Source organism: Vombatus ursinus, unplaced genomic scaffold (genome assembly GCF_900497805.2).
Source record: "Vombatus ursinus unplaced genomic scaffold, bare-nosed wombat genome assembly UNPS02009205.1, whole genome shotgun sequence".
NCBI classification, from domain to species: domain Eukaryota; kingdom Metazoa; phylum Chordata; class Mammalia; order Diprotodontia; family Vombatidae; genus Vombatus; species Vombatus ursinus.
The window spans coordinates 19085821-19101469 of NW_020948983.1; the positions used below are offsets into that span (position 1 = coordinate 19085821).

Here is a 15649-nt window from a genome sequence, read left to right on the forward strand (position 1 = left end):
TCTAAAAATCTGGATATAGTCAATAAGAAACCATTCTTATTGTTAGCAGTTGAGGAGAGGTGGTCAGTAGATTGGAGATATGTAGGGAGCTGAATTTGTGAAGTTAGCATTGAGCAATAAAATTACTGTTTTCTTCATTGCCAAAATACTACGTTTCTTGAGGGTTGGGCTTTTGAATGATGCTCAAGTTTTCCAGTAGGTAAATGAAACCAGATTATCCCTGCTGACATTTTGGTTGGCCCCTCATGTCAAATATACACAGTAAAGAGTCTTTAAAATGTTGCTTTGTAAAAATTTATTCCACTTAGTCTACTCTTATCAGCGGCTGTTTTTATAGGTTTTTAGGTTATTTTAGTGAGTTTAGTATAAGTGAGGGTTAAAGTTTTAAGTAATACCATGCTAGCAAACCATGAATTGATACTCTTTCCTTTAAAACAGGTTAGTGGGAGGCCTGCTTTCCCTCAGTTTAGATTACTGTTTTGTACTAGAAGATGAAGATGGCATTTGTGGCTATGCCCTGGGCACTGTGGATGTAACCCCTTTCATTAAAAAATGTAAAATTTCCTGGATTCCTTTCATGCAAGAAAAGTACACTAAGCCAAATGGTGACAAAGAGCTTTCAGAGGCTGAGGTCAGTATTGCATATATTCAGAATGAAATACAAATGGGGGAAGCCAGGCACAGTCACATTGCTAGATTGTCTTTTACTTGTGGGCTAATTCTTAGCATTTGTTTCTAGCATTTTCCCCCTTATCTTCCTTCTTTTCTTTAACCTAAGACCATTCGATACTTTGGAAGGACTGATTACAACCTGTGCTTAAGTCAAAACTTTCTACAGTATAATTTAAGATATTAACCATTGAGAAGGATTAGACTATAAACTACACCAAGGTAGAGATGATGTCATTGGATTTTCTCTAACACTTGGCAGAGCATTCTGTATATAGTAAATATTTGTTGAAATCCGTTTCCTTTTTGAGGCTGTTTTAATAATACTTTGTTTGGTAGGTGTTTAACTGGTGCTTACTTAAATGAGCCAAAATTTGACAGTTCACTTTAACCCCCTTTTTTTTTTTTTTTTACACTAGACTCTAAGCTCCTTGAGGGCAGGGCTAATAGGGTCTTAAACTTAGATCTCTGTTACAGGGCTCAGGGTTCTGCATATGGTGGAAATTTATTAAATATTTTATTTAACTTTGCCTTTCCATCCCTATCTAATAGTGAAATCACTCCCATAATACTAGATCCTCACAATCCCTTGTAGCTTTTTTTGTTTGTTTTTTGCTTACTCTAAATGTCTTAGATACATAGTAAAGAATATTGTTTTTGAGTGTCTCCTAACCTCCTTCAGGGTCAAACTGGCAGGTGGTTTCTGGTTGAGCAGCTACATTGTGCTAGTGTACTGTAGGCAACTTGTATACTTCATATGCAGTTTTCACGATGAGATTGTTGCTTAATATATTTCTTACAAAAAATGGTTTTTTTGGTCACTTTTTAGAAAAATAAGTTATACTTGTAAGTTAAATACTTTGGTGACTATACAAGGTGACTACAAAATATACAAGGACAAGAACTGGAAAACAGTTATCTGTTACTTCTTTTTCTTTATCCTTTCTCTGCTCTTTGGCTATCAAGCATATAACAGAAAGCAATTGATTCCGTATTCTGTCAATTCTAGAAAATAATGTTGAGTTTCCATGAAGAACAGGAAGTATTGCCAGAAACTTTCCTTGCTAACTTCCCATCTCTGATTAAGATGGACATTCACAAAAAAGTAACTGATCCAAGTGTGGCCAAAAGCATGATGGCATGCTTGTTGTCTTCTCTCAAAGCTAATGGTGAGTATGGGTCTTTTTGGGAGTAAAAGCCAGAGAGAGAGAGAGAGAAAATAAACATTGGACTAGATTGTCAATAAGATTTTTTTTCTTTAAACTGATAATAACTATAGTGTTTTCTTCCAACTGTCTTTGGGAGATGGTTAGGCCTCAAAGGGTCAGGACCATGAAAATATTAATTCTTATTTTGTCAACTCCAAAAGAAAAACCACAGGTCAAAGCATTGTGACCCTGAGTAGATTACTTGGGTTTAGTTTCTTTACCTTTAAAACAAAGGCAAGTTAACTGTCTATTTTTGAGATCTCTTTTACCTCTGAGATGCATTTCATTTTTCTTAAACTAAGAGATCAAATTTACAGTAGTTCTCAATTAATAGAATCTTAAAAATAATCTATCCCTCCTTTGAAAATTTCCCTAAATTGGAAAACCAAGATGGATTTCAGGGTTGGGAATAATGCTGAGTACCTAGTTTGTTACTCTTTATTGTTGTATCTGTGGTGGAATGGAAGGAAAGACTGCTTGATCTGGAGTCAGAGGATCTGGGTCTACCAGAGGCAGCTGGTGATGCAATGATAAATAAAGAGTGCTGGACTTGGAGTCAGGAATCCTGCATTCATATCCAGCTTCAGACACTTAACTATGTGACTCTAGGCAAGTCACTTAACTCCTGCTTGCCTCAGTTTCCTCATCTGTAAAATGAGGATAATAATAGCATCTACCTTGCAAAATTGTTGCGAAGTTCAAATGAGATAATTTTTGTGCAAGTGCTTAGCACAGTGCCTGGCACAGTTAGATGCCTGTATAAATGTTTATACCTTTTTCTGTCACCTCCCCTTTAAATTATACTTTTGCTATACTGCTTCTGTGTCTTGTGTGTCCGTCTCTTTGGGTCTGTTTTCTTAACCTGTAAAATGAAGTCACTGGATTAAATAATTTCTAAGGTCTCTAACTCCAGATCAAAACAGTCTGTGACATTTATTTGAGACAGATGCACCTTTTATTTCTAAATGGGCTTTGGGGCATTTTCATTATATAAGATTCATCTTTTGTTTTTGTTTTTTTAAGGCAGTTGGGGTTAAGTGACTTGCCCAGGGTCACACAGCTTGTAAGTGTCTGAGGCCAGATTTGAACTCGAGTCCTCCTGACTCCAGGGATGGTGCTCTATTCAGTGTGCCACCTAGCTGATGCAAGATTCATCTTACATATAGAGAACACAATCTAAATAGGTTGTAACTGAATGGGTACAAGGCTCTGTATTTAATAGTTACCTTCAGGGAACTTGTTCCTTTTCGGAATGGGACCTTTGTATAAGTATTTTTCACCATTCACTCCTTTCTGCTTTTGTCTCTGAAAGATTTTTGGAATGGGGGAGAAACTTAACCGTAACATGAATCAGACCCTTGATCCATCTTAACAGCTGGCATTTATACAGTGCTTTAAAGTTTACAAAGCATTTTTCATACACATATATATATGCATATATATATATTATATGTAAAATTAAATGAGAATACATGTAACTGCCCTGTGACATAGGTGCAATACATACAAGGTATGGTTGTACCCATCTTAGAAATTAGTCTGTGGAGACTGGTGTTAAATGATTTACCCATGATCACAGAGGTAATAAGTTCAGGAATGAGAATTAACCAAGTCTCACATGACTCTTAAGTCCAGCAGTTTCTGTCATACTGTATTCTGTTGCCAGATTTTTTTGTAGGATTTGTACAAGGATAAATAACTTTTTAAATAGTATACATTTATACATTCCGCATCATAATAGCTCTCCTTCTTTACATTTTGAGTGGTTTTTGTTTTGTTTTATTTTCAGGCTCCCGTGGGGCTTTCTGTGAAGTAAGACCAGATGATAAGAGGATCCTGGAATTCTACAGCAAGTTAGGTTGTTTTGAAATAGCAAAAATGGAGGGATTTCCAAAGGATGTGGTTATCCTTGGCAGGAGCCTGTGACATTCATTGACATTGTGACCTGTCTTAATGTCTTGACAACTCCCAAGTGGGTGGGTGGTGGTTGAGGTCTTCATGTGGTCCAGCCTCAGGAGAGGAAGAAGTCAGCTGAAGGGATTGGGGGCAGGGAGGACTATGTGAAGCCTCACTCACACATTCAGACTACTTGCTGTTCAGAAGAGAGTACTGCTGGAAATTCTGTTTAAATAAGAATTATGGTCCTCCCTTTCAGGTCTTGTGTCAAGTGCCAAGCCATCTTTCTTGCACCTTTAGGGAAGGGGGTCCTATCATTAATGAAGCAGGAAGTAGTTCTCTATATCCACATGGTTGCATTTCTCACCCGGAATATCCAGCTAAAATCACCTCCTTCATCCTCATTAATTTGTTGAATGATGGGTCCTTTTCCTGTTTGGATGACATGACAAAAGACAAAACCGTTTCCTTGGAATTCTGATACTACGGAATGGAGAATCCTAGGTGGGATAGTTGTCAATTAGCAACAGAAAACAAGTAGTGACTCATCTGATTTGGGCAATGTTTTTTGCTTGTTCACAAAACCATGGCCAATGTCAGTGGGATGACCATTGGTTCAGGTGTGTTGTGCTTTGTAGGGACAAATGTGCAGTTGTCTGTGACAAAAGTCACAAAATATATACTTGTATATTTCTTTGTATATAAACTAGCTGTGTGCTGATTAACCTCTTGTGTTTACTGTTTTTGTAATTTTTCTTTTGAAATGGAACGGTATTGATCCATGATGGTACTTTTTAAATAATGTAAAACCATATTGGAGGATGGAGTTAACTTTTCTTTGTCCTTGGCTTTGTTTTTCAAAATTATTTTTAAAGTGCCTCCCACCCAGGGCTAAAACATAACCATTTTGGGTACGAAGTCCTGACTTTGGTAAGTGAGGCTGATCTGTTAACAAGGTTAATGCTATCACTGTTGTCCTAGAAATCAACCCCAATAGGTTTAGCATGTCAGTGTAAGTGATCCCTGACACCTGTTAGGGAATAGGTAGGGCATAGGGAGATGATCAGGATTTGCCCTTAGTTCAGGTGTCCTTTAATTTCAAGACTTGTTCATACAGGTTTGATTAAATCAGAGTCTTTAATCCCTGCATGTTCTTGTTTTTAAAAGAAACACCAGGATGAGCACATGTTAACCAGTGATTTCAATGGTTATCTAATTTTTTGTTGTAATCACAGATTCTAAAAGCTTCATGTATCTCAGATTTAATGTATTGCCTCCTTTTTAGGGGTCTGAGATTGATGCTGGCAAGTAAATTCTCTGCAAAATTATAGCTTTTCCATCACTTCAGGGAGAGTTCCAAACATAGATTTCACCTACGGTCATTTCGGTACCTTATTCCAGCCTTGTGGGGGAGGAAGAAGGAAAAGGATAAAGCTAGTTTTCTTTAAGTGACTCCAGTCATTGGAGTTTTGAGGAAGTCTTAAGTCTTGGAGCCTGCGGGGCTTTCAGTTAACTGGTATATTGTGGAGAGAAGGCCCTTTATCCCTAGGTATCCAGGGATAACCAATCCCACCCAGTGGAAGTAAGGCTTTCTTATTTTCAGAGTAGAAACCTTTCCTTTAATAGAAGAATCTGGCCTGTTTAATATCTAGAAGCAAATTTGCGTCTTCATTTTTGAAGTGGGTCAGAGAAGTCCAACTATAGCTTTATGGAAAGAAGAGTTTAATGTCACTGGTTTTTGAGTGCATTGCATAGAATGGCATATAGCTATCTTGCTTTCTCTGAAGGAACAATTATTCATGAGTACCAGACCCAGCTTTGAATTTAATCAGGATTCCTAGCATTATGTCCTAGTTTGCTTTATGGCCTTATAGCCTGGCTTTATAAGTTGCTGATATCTCTGTCTCTGTCCTTATTAATTCATGTATAAATGCTAACTGTATAGAACAGATGTCCAGGCCAACACCATCACTCTAGGATTGTAAAGTCATATGTTAACACATCTTTCATGGTTATGAACTTTCATTAAGATTGGAATGCCACTTTCATTAATCTGTTTAGATCTTCTGAGTTACCTGTAGAAAATGAACTATAAACTGTATCTGAAGACCATGCAAGAAGCAAAATAAAACTTGAAGTGACTGTTTGTTGTTTCCTTCAACTTGGGCAAACCCATTACCTTGGCCCAGTGAAACTTAGGTCTTTTGTCTTGTCCTACCTTAGCAGGCCTTTCACCTTCCATACCTTTGTTCAGTAACACTGATTCCAGAGTTTGTCTGCCTAGAATTAGTAAATAGGGAGGCATTTCTTTTGACCCCAAGCCACCCCCAAGGCTTTCCTACTTATATGCCTCTCAGAACAAGATCAGGAATTGGAGGGAGAAGTTGGCTGCTGTCTGCTGACAGAGGATAAGTATTCCCTTTTAGAGAACAAACTATCAAGAAGTATTAGTGGCAGCTAGACTTTAAATTTTTTTGAGGCCTTCTGAGGAGCATATAACAGGGATCAAGAGAGGTTATTGGAGGAGAAGCAAGATCTTGTACAAGCAGGCTCGATATCCAACAAACATTTTTCTGTTATAGGCTAAAGCTGGGAATAGGTAGTTTGTTTTTTTAAAATCTGTAGACAGAATTATAACAGTGTAAGTAAATAGGTAATTTGAGGAAGGAGGGAGCATGACTAAGGGAATGAATTCATGGGGGAGGTGATGCATGAGCCAAGCCTTCAAAGGAAAAAAGGGCTCTGGGTGTTTAGGCAAGGAGTAGATTTCAGGCCTAGGGAATTACTTGTGCAAATAAATGGACTGAAATAGGAGAAAGGCATATGTCCTACTGTGGCATAGGATAATAGTCTGCTCCTCCCTACATATGTTCATGGTAACTAGGATTCAGGTCTTTAAACATACAGATACTGATGTTGGCTTAGAATCAGTGTTCAAATAGGAACCTTTGCATTTTATAGATGCTACCTCTTAGAATAGGTTTTGGTAAAGTCATAGCAAATGAGTGGCAGAACCAATACTCGGTCATTTGACGAAACCTAGAAGCAGTAGAAATAACTCATTCAACAAGCATGTGTAACATGTAGCCACTCTATTATAAATAGACAAGTTCTCTGCACTCAAGTTTTTTGTCTTGTCCAAGGGAAACAACAAACTAATTTGCAGGGGAATACACAAGTCGAGGAGTCAGTTCTTGTGCAGGGCTGGGCCTTTAAGGAAGTTAGGAATTTCTGGAGGCTGAAGTGAGGAAAGTGTATTCCAGGCATTTGGATCAACCTGTGCAAAGGCTACCAGACAAGATACAATGCCTTCTGAGGGAACCAACGAGTACTTGCTTGTGTTGGCTGGAGGGTAGTAACCTGAAAAGGGAGGCTGGAGCTGTATTGCAAAGAGATTTAAATGCCGAATGGGAATATGTTGTTGTAGAGGCACTTGGGAGTCATGAAACCTCTTAAGCAGGTGTGATGACTATTTTAGAAATAACAATTTGGCAGGTGTGGAGAATTGATTGGAGAGAACACAGGTCATTTTAATAGGCCAGGTGATAAGGAACAGGACCTGAACTGGGGGGTACTGTTCCTCTGTAGAGATCTCCCCTCTGCTATTTATGGTGTGACCTTGAATAAATCACCTATCTTCAGAGGTTTCAGTTTCTTCGTAAAATATTTGTAGTTGGTGCTTTCGAAGGTCCATTAATCCTATGATGCTCTTTCCACTGCATTGTGCTTGAGTAGAGGAAAATAAGTAGGGTGCCAAAGATTTGACCTGTGTCTAAAATATGGGTGGAGCAAGGAGTTAAGACCCCCTTCCTTATTTCTCATTAGGCCTAACCTCTAGTTTGTATAATGGCTCTTAAGACAAGACTTGAATAAGCATATTTTGAATTGCAATGATTGATCTTGGCTGTGGGGAGGGAACCTGCTGGAGGAACCAGTTCAGTCCTGCTGCTTTTTGGCCCTCTTGGACAGCCTCCTCACAGGAAACTCCAACCAATGTTGGTTGAACTTCATGGACTGAAAGTCAGAAGACTCAGGTTCTAATCCCAGTTACAAAGAGGAAGTATAAGTAGGTTGGGGGGTGATTAAAGACTTTGGTAAAGAAGCTTTGAATTCCAACATCCTAGCCTACTCTTTCAGGTAAGTTTTTGGTTTAACTTTTTAAGCATTTGTGTGTGTGAGCAACATTTCATACAACTTCTAGGATTAGGCTAGACACTAAACGTTACAAGAGAGGAAGAGGAGTGGTTGATTCTAGTAGACTTTTTGTAGTTACATACACACATACTCCCTACTTCTGTAGAAGTGTGTCCCCAGTATTTTCAGGATGCCTTCTAGCCTCCCACTATGGTCTTCAGTGGGAGCAAATGAGCTGGTTGGAAGCTCCCAGCTAGGCCGGGAATCACAGTGAGAGGACTGAAGGCAGGGGAATGAGCCACACAGTTTACAAATTGGGGATTGGAAGAGCCGCACAATTGTCCCTTGACTAATTTGCAGCTGGGGGTGGGTGGGAGACAGCAATTTTACCCATACCTACTTGAGTCTAGCGTCCTGTATTATTTTCTATCATCCTGGGCACTAAGAAATCGATCAAAGTGGAGGTGCTGAGCCCAATTCTGCCTGGGCATGAAGAAGTATTAGGGCTAGGTCTTACTGGTACATGGGATTTTTTAAAGTGTCATAAAACCACGAGTTGTAGACCTTAGTGTGAGAATTGTTGAAGAGGGGTGCTGATGAATTTTGCCAAACATAGTTCTTTGTCGAAAGTTGAAGGGTGTGGAGAGGAAGGAAGGTTAGGAGGAGGAGAAGGTTTGAGTCACATGCCAAATAGTGGTATGAGGTGTGGAAGAAGATTCCAGGAAAAGATGTCACCCTCAGTTCCTCACTTTTCTGGGATAAGCAGTCAAGCATTTATTAAGCACATATTAATTAATGAAGCTTTTTTTTGGCTAGGCAATGAGGTTAAGTGACTTGCCCAGGGTCACACCACTAGTGAGTTGTCAAGTTCCTGAGGTCGGATTTGAACTCGGATCCCCCTGACTCCAGGGCCGGTGGTGTATCCACTACGCCATCTAGCTACCCCAGCATATTGTGTTTAATAAATGCTTGGTGCCTTTCATTTATTCCTTTCCACCTACTCCAATTCTTTGAGTAGCCTTTAAGTAAGTCACAATTTATATGAGTATCAGTTTTTCCATCTATACACAAGGAAATATTTATTAAATTAGATAAGCAACTCCACTCGCATCCGAAGACTCACTTGGCAGGTAAATCCTAGGTTGCTGTCCTGGTTGTCAGCCTAGGGGCCAAGCATAACCAGGAAAGTTTTCTGTCTAAGCGTACTGACGAAGGTTTGCAGATCTAACGCCTTCCTTGCCAGCAAGGACAGAGACTGGGATCTCATTGGCCCAAAGCTCTCTGTGTAGGAGGAAAGCTAAGCAGAAGGGCAGCCTCCTGAGAAGCTACGGCCCTGCTCTTGGGACTGAACCAGCCTGAAGGCGCCCAACTTCTGTTACAAGAAGACCACTTTGAGGGGAACCGTAGAAGAGGGGATATGAGTAGTCAGTCTGACCCCTGCTGCACACGTGGCGAGATAAGGTCAGCTTGCTGACGATTTAGAAGCACTCGAAGCCCGAGTGTGCTGGTCGGGGTCTGCAAACGCCGCTCAAGGGGCGGATGTGGGTGCGTCTGTCTTTTGCTCTCTGTTTTTTGGGAAGAAATCGACTCCCACGGTTAGCTCAGGCCCAAGGGAGGAGGGAGACAGAAGGAAGCCCCGCGCCGGAGGCTCTTCTATCGCTCACCTTGCCCATTTCCAGGGCGGAGCTGGTCGGTATTAGGATGTGCTTAAGCCCCCCCACCCTCAAGCTCAGACGGGTGCTGCCCCTTTAAGAAGCGCGGCCGGAACCGGCGACGGTCCCTTGCTTTGTGCGCGCTGGGGGTGGAGTTTGTAGACGGTCCCTGCAGCATGGCCGCCGCCTCTGCCTTCTTGGCGTTCCAGGCACTGGAAAGCCGGGCCCGGGCTGGGGGCTCCATGGGATCCCTGAGGCTGCGGGGCCTGGACCCAGTCACCATGGACAGCTTCTTCTTCGGTACCTGATGGGGCAGGGAGAGAGGGGGCCACAGTCATTCAGATGTGAGCGGGATGGGCGTGGGAAGGAAGACAGCTGATGCTGGTGACCGAGGGGTCCGAGCGTCCCCTACTCCCTGCCCTCCCCCAGCTTCGCGATTCCCCCAGATCTTTGAGGTGGGAGGAGTTGGGGGCCAGATGTGGGCAGCACGTGGAGAGGGCGGAGCCGGGGGTGGGGGGAGGGAATGACCTGAGCAGCCACGCGGGAGGGAGGGGGTAGGATTGGGCGAGGAAGGAGCGCTCCCAGGGCTCCCCCAATACCCTCCCGTCCCCCTTCCATTCCCCATTGCACCCGCCTTCCCAGGTTGTGAGCTGTCCGGGCAGGCTAGGGCCTACACCTTCAAGGTAGAGGAGGAGGACAACACGGAGCATGTGCTGGCATTGACCATGGTGAGGGGATCCACATGTAATTTGTAGGCTTCCTTCTGTAATCCCACCCTATGTACGCAGCCAGCTAGGACCGGATAGAGAGATGGCCTATCAATGTCTCTGTCCAGTGTCCAGACAATGGCATATCCCTTCCAAGGCTAGGGCTGCAGACACCAGGATCCCTGGACTCCCAGACTAACCAGCTACTGCAAAGCTACTGCTAGGAAGCCTTGCATAACTAATCCTCTTCACTGGGTATGTGGCCTAGTGATTGAGGGGGAGGGGGTGGGGGTGGGGGGTCATTCCAGTGGGTCTGATCAGCTCATCAGAGCCAGCGGCCTGTCCTGTTCAGTCCGATGAACATGGTGCCCAGATGACTATGAGGCCTTGGTTCTGTCTGTCATCTCCACCCCAGCTCTGCCTCACAGAAGATGCTAAGGAAGAGTGCAATGTCGTGGAGGTGGTGGCCCGAAACCATGACAATGAGGAAATTGCTGTGCCACTGGCCAACCTGAAACTGTCCTGCCAGCCCATGGTGAGAGTAACCCCTCACCCTTGTCCCTTCACCCCAATCTATTAGGGTCAGAACTTAGCCTAGAGGCTGGGGCATTCTTTTCATTTTTATCACTTCCCATCCAACCTCAAGCCAGAAAGACCCTAAGGACTCCCACTTCTGCAGTTACCTCAGTTTCTTAGATGGCTTTTGAAGTGTCTTCTAGCTCTATGTTTATGACGCTTTGACTTACTCAGCTGTAGGGTTTGGACCAGGGCTATGAGCCTTCAACTAGACTTCTCCCTTCTCCACTCCCTCAGCTCAGCCTAGGTGACTTCCCACTCCAGCCTCCAGTGACTTTCTACCTGAAGTTCGGCTCTGGTCCTGTGCGTGTCACCGGGAGGCACCAGATTGGTGAGGGGGTTGTGGAGATGCCAGACTACCCCCTTCCTGAAGCATCCTGTCTTTCACCTTCACCAGTGATCATCTCACCACTGTCTAGAGACCAAACTCCCTAGCCATTCAAGACTCTATAATCAGGCACCTTCCTACTTTCTGAGCCCTTTCTCCAATCCAATCAGAGAAGTTCCCTCATTGCTCCCATATATGCCAGACCTGGGCTTTGGCCTACCTTATTTCTTGCATGGAATGCCCTTCCTCCAACCTCACACCCCTTACGACTTAGGCATCTTTAAATGATTTGAATCCTACCTGTCCTAGCCAGCTCAACTCTCTTTCCTCTAGTAAGCGCTACCTTACCAACCAAGCCTTGACCAAGCCTTCAGTGGCGGTATTGCCATCAGGAGACAATTCTATTATGGTTCTTGGCTTGCCTCCTCTGTGGATGCTATTATCCCAGCCAGGCTATAAACTTCCCAAGGACTGGGAGACTCTCTCTGGTGGTAGTGATGTCTTGTCCTGGGAAACCCCTGCTCCTAGTGTGTCTGCCTTCAATGTGGCTGATTCTAAGTCTAGGTCCACAATGGGGCTCAAGAGACAGGGGAGAATGTCCTCTCCCCCTCCATGATGTTGATGGTGTGTCTGCTCACTAGTGTCTATGGAGGGCAGTGAATTCTCAGAAGAGGATGAGAGTGAAGACAGGGACCCAGAACTGCTGCCCATTCTGCCTGCCAAGAAGCGGCAGGGGAGGCTATAACTGGCCAAGGTGAGTGGGAAGAGATACCCCACTCCACTCCACTATCTCACTAGGGGTACAGTGGTGAGGAAAGGAGGAGCTCCTTTCTCCAGTACCCAAGTCCCAGGGGTGGGACTGTTAAGGGCTGACCTCTGACCTGTCCTATCTCTCTTTGTCTTTTCAGGCCCACAGTTGTCTCTCCCTCCTACTCACATGGTCCTGTTTCTCCTGGATGTTTCAAAAATGGTTTTTTATGGTTTTCTTGATTTATCTGCAAGAGAATAGGGACCAGAACAGCTCTTAGGAACAAAGAGAAGGAACCCAGGTGCCCTTTTATACCCCCCAGCAGAATGCCATCCCGAGGTCCCAGTATCAATATCCCAGTGGGATATTGTCCCAACACAAGCCCTAATTCCTCTCTCCTCTCCTCCCCACCCCTCACCTCTTTGCTCCAGGTTTTTCTTACTTTCATATAGGGAGAAAGGTATAACTGGGGGGTGGGGTGAGGCAAAGGGAATGGAAGAACAAAGATTTTTCCATCCTCCTGAGTGGGGCAGATGGACAGTGAAATGATTTTATTCAGAAATCTAAGTATTTCCAGACATTTTTACATTTTTGGAAGAAGTTGAAAATAAAGTGGTTTTTTTTTTCCCCCTGCAAGTTCATCTGTTTATCCTCCTGGTGAGGGTTGGGAAGTGTGTCTTCATGTTTGAATTTTGGTGGTCCTTGGGGAGTAGAGTTCCTATTGGGACCACCAGATGGCAGTCTGGCCTTATAGAGGGGAAGTAGGGCAGAGGTGGGGAGGGGGATGCTTTGTGCAGGCTGGAAGTGCTGCCTCTAGGGGGCGTCCTAAGATTCAGTCCCCCTTTTACCCCTTTACGTCTATGGCTTGGTTTGGGGCACAATATATGAGAAGAATCGTCCCCCACGGAAGACTGAGTTGCTGGCTAACTCACCCCAAAGGATCCATTGCAAGTGGCATGTATTCCCTAACAAACCAACAGCACTGAAGTCTGCTCTTCCAGTGCCCCCTCCCCCCAAAACACACACACACACACACACACACACACACACACACACACACACACACACACACACACACACACACACACACTCCAATCCCAACTCCTGGGTGTGAAAGAAGGGGAGGGCCAGACCCTGGGAGGTTATCAGCATCCAAACATGGGTCTGAGCCTCTGTCAGCACTGGGCTGAGGAGCCCTGGGGAAGGGGGTGCCACATACTCTCGGCCTTGTGGATAATGGACTTATGGGATGAAGAAAAAGGAATGCCTAGCCCCTTCTCTGGGGACTGAGGCTCAAGCTGGGCCCTTACACTTAGCCCCCCCATGGCATTGGTGGGGAAACACTGTACTTTGGGGTCTCTGCCAGATGAGGGGAGGAAAGAACATACTTCAAAGAGGGCTGAGTCAGCTCCTCTACCCTACCACCCTATTCCCCCCCCCACCCCTGGCCTTGTGAAAGTCGCTGGACTTCTCTGGACTATCCTAAGAAACCTGATTCAGGGCCAGATGGAGAGGGGGGGTAGCATCCCAGATTGGGTGACTGGGTAACCAGAGTCCACTCCTACCCCCCCACCCCCCACTCCCACCCCCCCACCTGGCATATGGGGGTAGGGTGCTACCAGAAGGGAGATTAATTTACAGGTGCTCAGAAGGAACTATCACCACCACCACCATTGGCTCGTCTTGCAGTGTTGTTGGAGACTCAGGACAGAAGGATGCCATTTTTCTGTGTATGTTGCCTAAACATTGAGATTCTCTTCTCCCCCCCTTCCCTTTGGCCTCTGCTTTGTCCAGAGGCCCAGGATGGTCTGCAGGCCCATCCTGTGTTACAAAGTCCTGGGGTGAGCAGTTCAGGGCAACCAGAAGGTCAAATAGACTCAGGATTCTAGGAATAGGTTTCCTTCCCCTGCCACTTTCAGGGAGATGGGGTGTTTTGTTTAGAATGACTCTAGTTGGGTGGGAGGCAAGATCTTCAGATGTTCTTTTTTCCAGGATGCCCCCATCACCGCCACCACAAATACCGTTTTAGCATTTTCTGCCTGTAGTCTTCAAGGTAGCACAGTGAATTGTGTGTTGGACCTGCAGTTAGGAAGACAAGTTCAAATCTGACCTCAGTCACTTAGTTGTGTGACCCTGTGTAATCTCTATCTGCCTTGGTGTCCTCATCTGTAAAATCAGAATAATAATTGCAGCTACCTCCTAGGGTTATTGGGAAGATAAAATATTTGTTAAACACTTTGCAAATCTTAAAGGGACATGTAAATACTAGCTATTATTATTGTATTAGATTCCCCCAAGAAGACAGCAGCTGGGGGTAGGCAGGACACCAAAGATGATGACTGGGAGAGGGAAGTATCCTAGGATCTTCTCTTAGTCTCAAAGGGAAGGGGTCAACCAAAAAAATGGGTATGCAGCTCCTTGGGAGACTGATAATGTCAGTTTTATGGATATCCCTAGAGAAGAGTAAGGGTCATTGGCTCTGGATTGGTCCCCACCTCCCAAATGCAGATCTTTAGATATCAACATATAAGACTTACCCTAATGAGGAAAGTTATCTCTCTTCTAAATTGATGAGTGTGAATGCATCCCCAAAGGACTGATAGAGTTGGTGAGGGGTATTAGAATCCCCAGCCTAAGCCCTGCCCCAGCCCAATTGCAAACCACTCAGTACTACTGCTGACGCTTGAGTCTGAGACATTCCTCCCAACCTTTCTTTGTATGTAGTCAACAAATATATAATTTACTATGTGTCAGGCACCTTGTTAAGCATTGGGTATAAAAAGGGGGGGGGGGCCAAAAACATAGTGCCTACCCTCAAGAAGTTTACATTCTAATGGGGAAGACAATGTGCAAAAAATTATACATATAAGATACAGAATGTATAAACAGAAGATAATCTTAGAGGGAAGGCACTGGATAGGGAGGACGACAGGGAAAGGCAGTATTGGAGCAGGGAAACTAGGAGGTGAGGAGGGAGAGTATTCCAGGCATGGGGACAATTGCAGATAATCAAGGCTTGGGTTGGCTACACTGGACTAGTTATTTTCCAAAAATAGGTATAGCTCCCTACCCTCCTCACAACAACACCTTCCCCATGACTGAGTTAGGGAAGGATGAGGAGGGAAGGAAGCATAGTCGGGAAACTGATCTCACTCTCCCCAACTTCACAATTCCTAGGGACTGATACCACCTGGTGGGCAAAGCTAGAATATTACTGAGCCAGAGAAATTGGCCCCCATTCAGACCTATCACCACCACCACCCCTAGGCCCAGTTCCCCATTCTTCCACCCACCTTGGTCTCAGGCAAGAATACTGGCCCACTGAGGGAGTCAGCCCCAGAAGGAGAAATGTAGGGAATCCCCTACATTATGTATTAGGCACTATACCAGGGTGTTTCATACCCAAGCCTGGTTGGGGAGAAGTAAGGAATAAGGCAGGGGATAGCAAAAAGGACAAAGCCCAAACCTTATTCATCTTTGTATCTCTATCACTATGTAGCACATAGTAGGTACTTAATAAATGTGTTCATTATGAATGAGCAAATGAATGAATCTCATAGGTACTTAATAAATGTGTTCATTATGAATGAGCAAATGAATGAATCTCGAAGCGTGAGTTCCACATTTATGAGCTTAGCACACTATTGTGGGATGTCTCAGACCTCATGGCTGGGGAAGAGGAGTCCTGTGGGTCCCATCCCTATGGAGTACATATGGGGTGTAGAGTGGGG

The 15649-nt window shown here is 44.2% G+C and overlaps 2 protein-coding genes across 3 annotated transcripts in view; both read left to right on the top strand.

Moving 5' to 3' along the window:
* OGA (O-GlcNAcase) overlaps positions 1-5915 on the top strand; it is a 27624-nt gene extending 21709 nt beyond the window's left edge. Inside the window, exons 14-17 of the mRNA XM_027851637.1 lie at positions 47-62; positions 439-631; positions 1679-1838; positions 3667-5915. Coding sequence (XP_027707438.1) covers positions 47-62; positions 439-631; positions 1679-1838; positions 3667-3803 — 506 coding nt within the window. The 3' untranslated portion in view covers positions 3804-5915. The remainder of the gene's footprint in view (positions 1-46; positions 63-438; positions 632-1678; positions 1839-3666) is intronic.
* Positions 5916-9733: 3818 nt separating this feature from the next.
* On the top strand, positions 9734-12544 carry NPM3 (nucleophosmin/nucleoplasmin 3). Of its 2 annotated transcripts, XM_027851913.1 has the most exons (6): positions 9734-9859; positions 10202-10287; positions 10682-10801; positions 11080-11173; positions 11812-11924; positions 12079-12171. In XM_027851913.1, exons 1-5 carry the CDS (start codon positions 9736-9738, stop codon positions 11913-11915), a joined length of 528 nt encoding a protein of 175 aa, XP_027707714.1. In that variant the 5' UTR covers positions 9734-9735; the 3' UTR covers positions 11916-11924; positions 12079-12171. The 2 variants fall into 2 exon arrangements, with proteins under 2 accessions (XP_027707714.1, XP_027707715.1); XM_027851914.1 differs by lacking the exon at positions 11080-11173 and having other exon boundaries at positions 12079-12544.
* The last annotated feature ends 3105 nt before the right edge of the window (positions 12545-15649 follow it).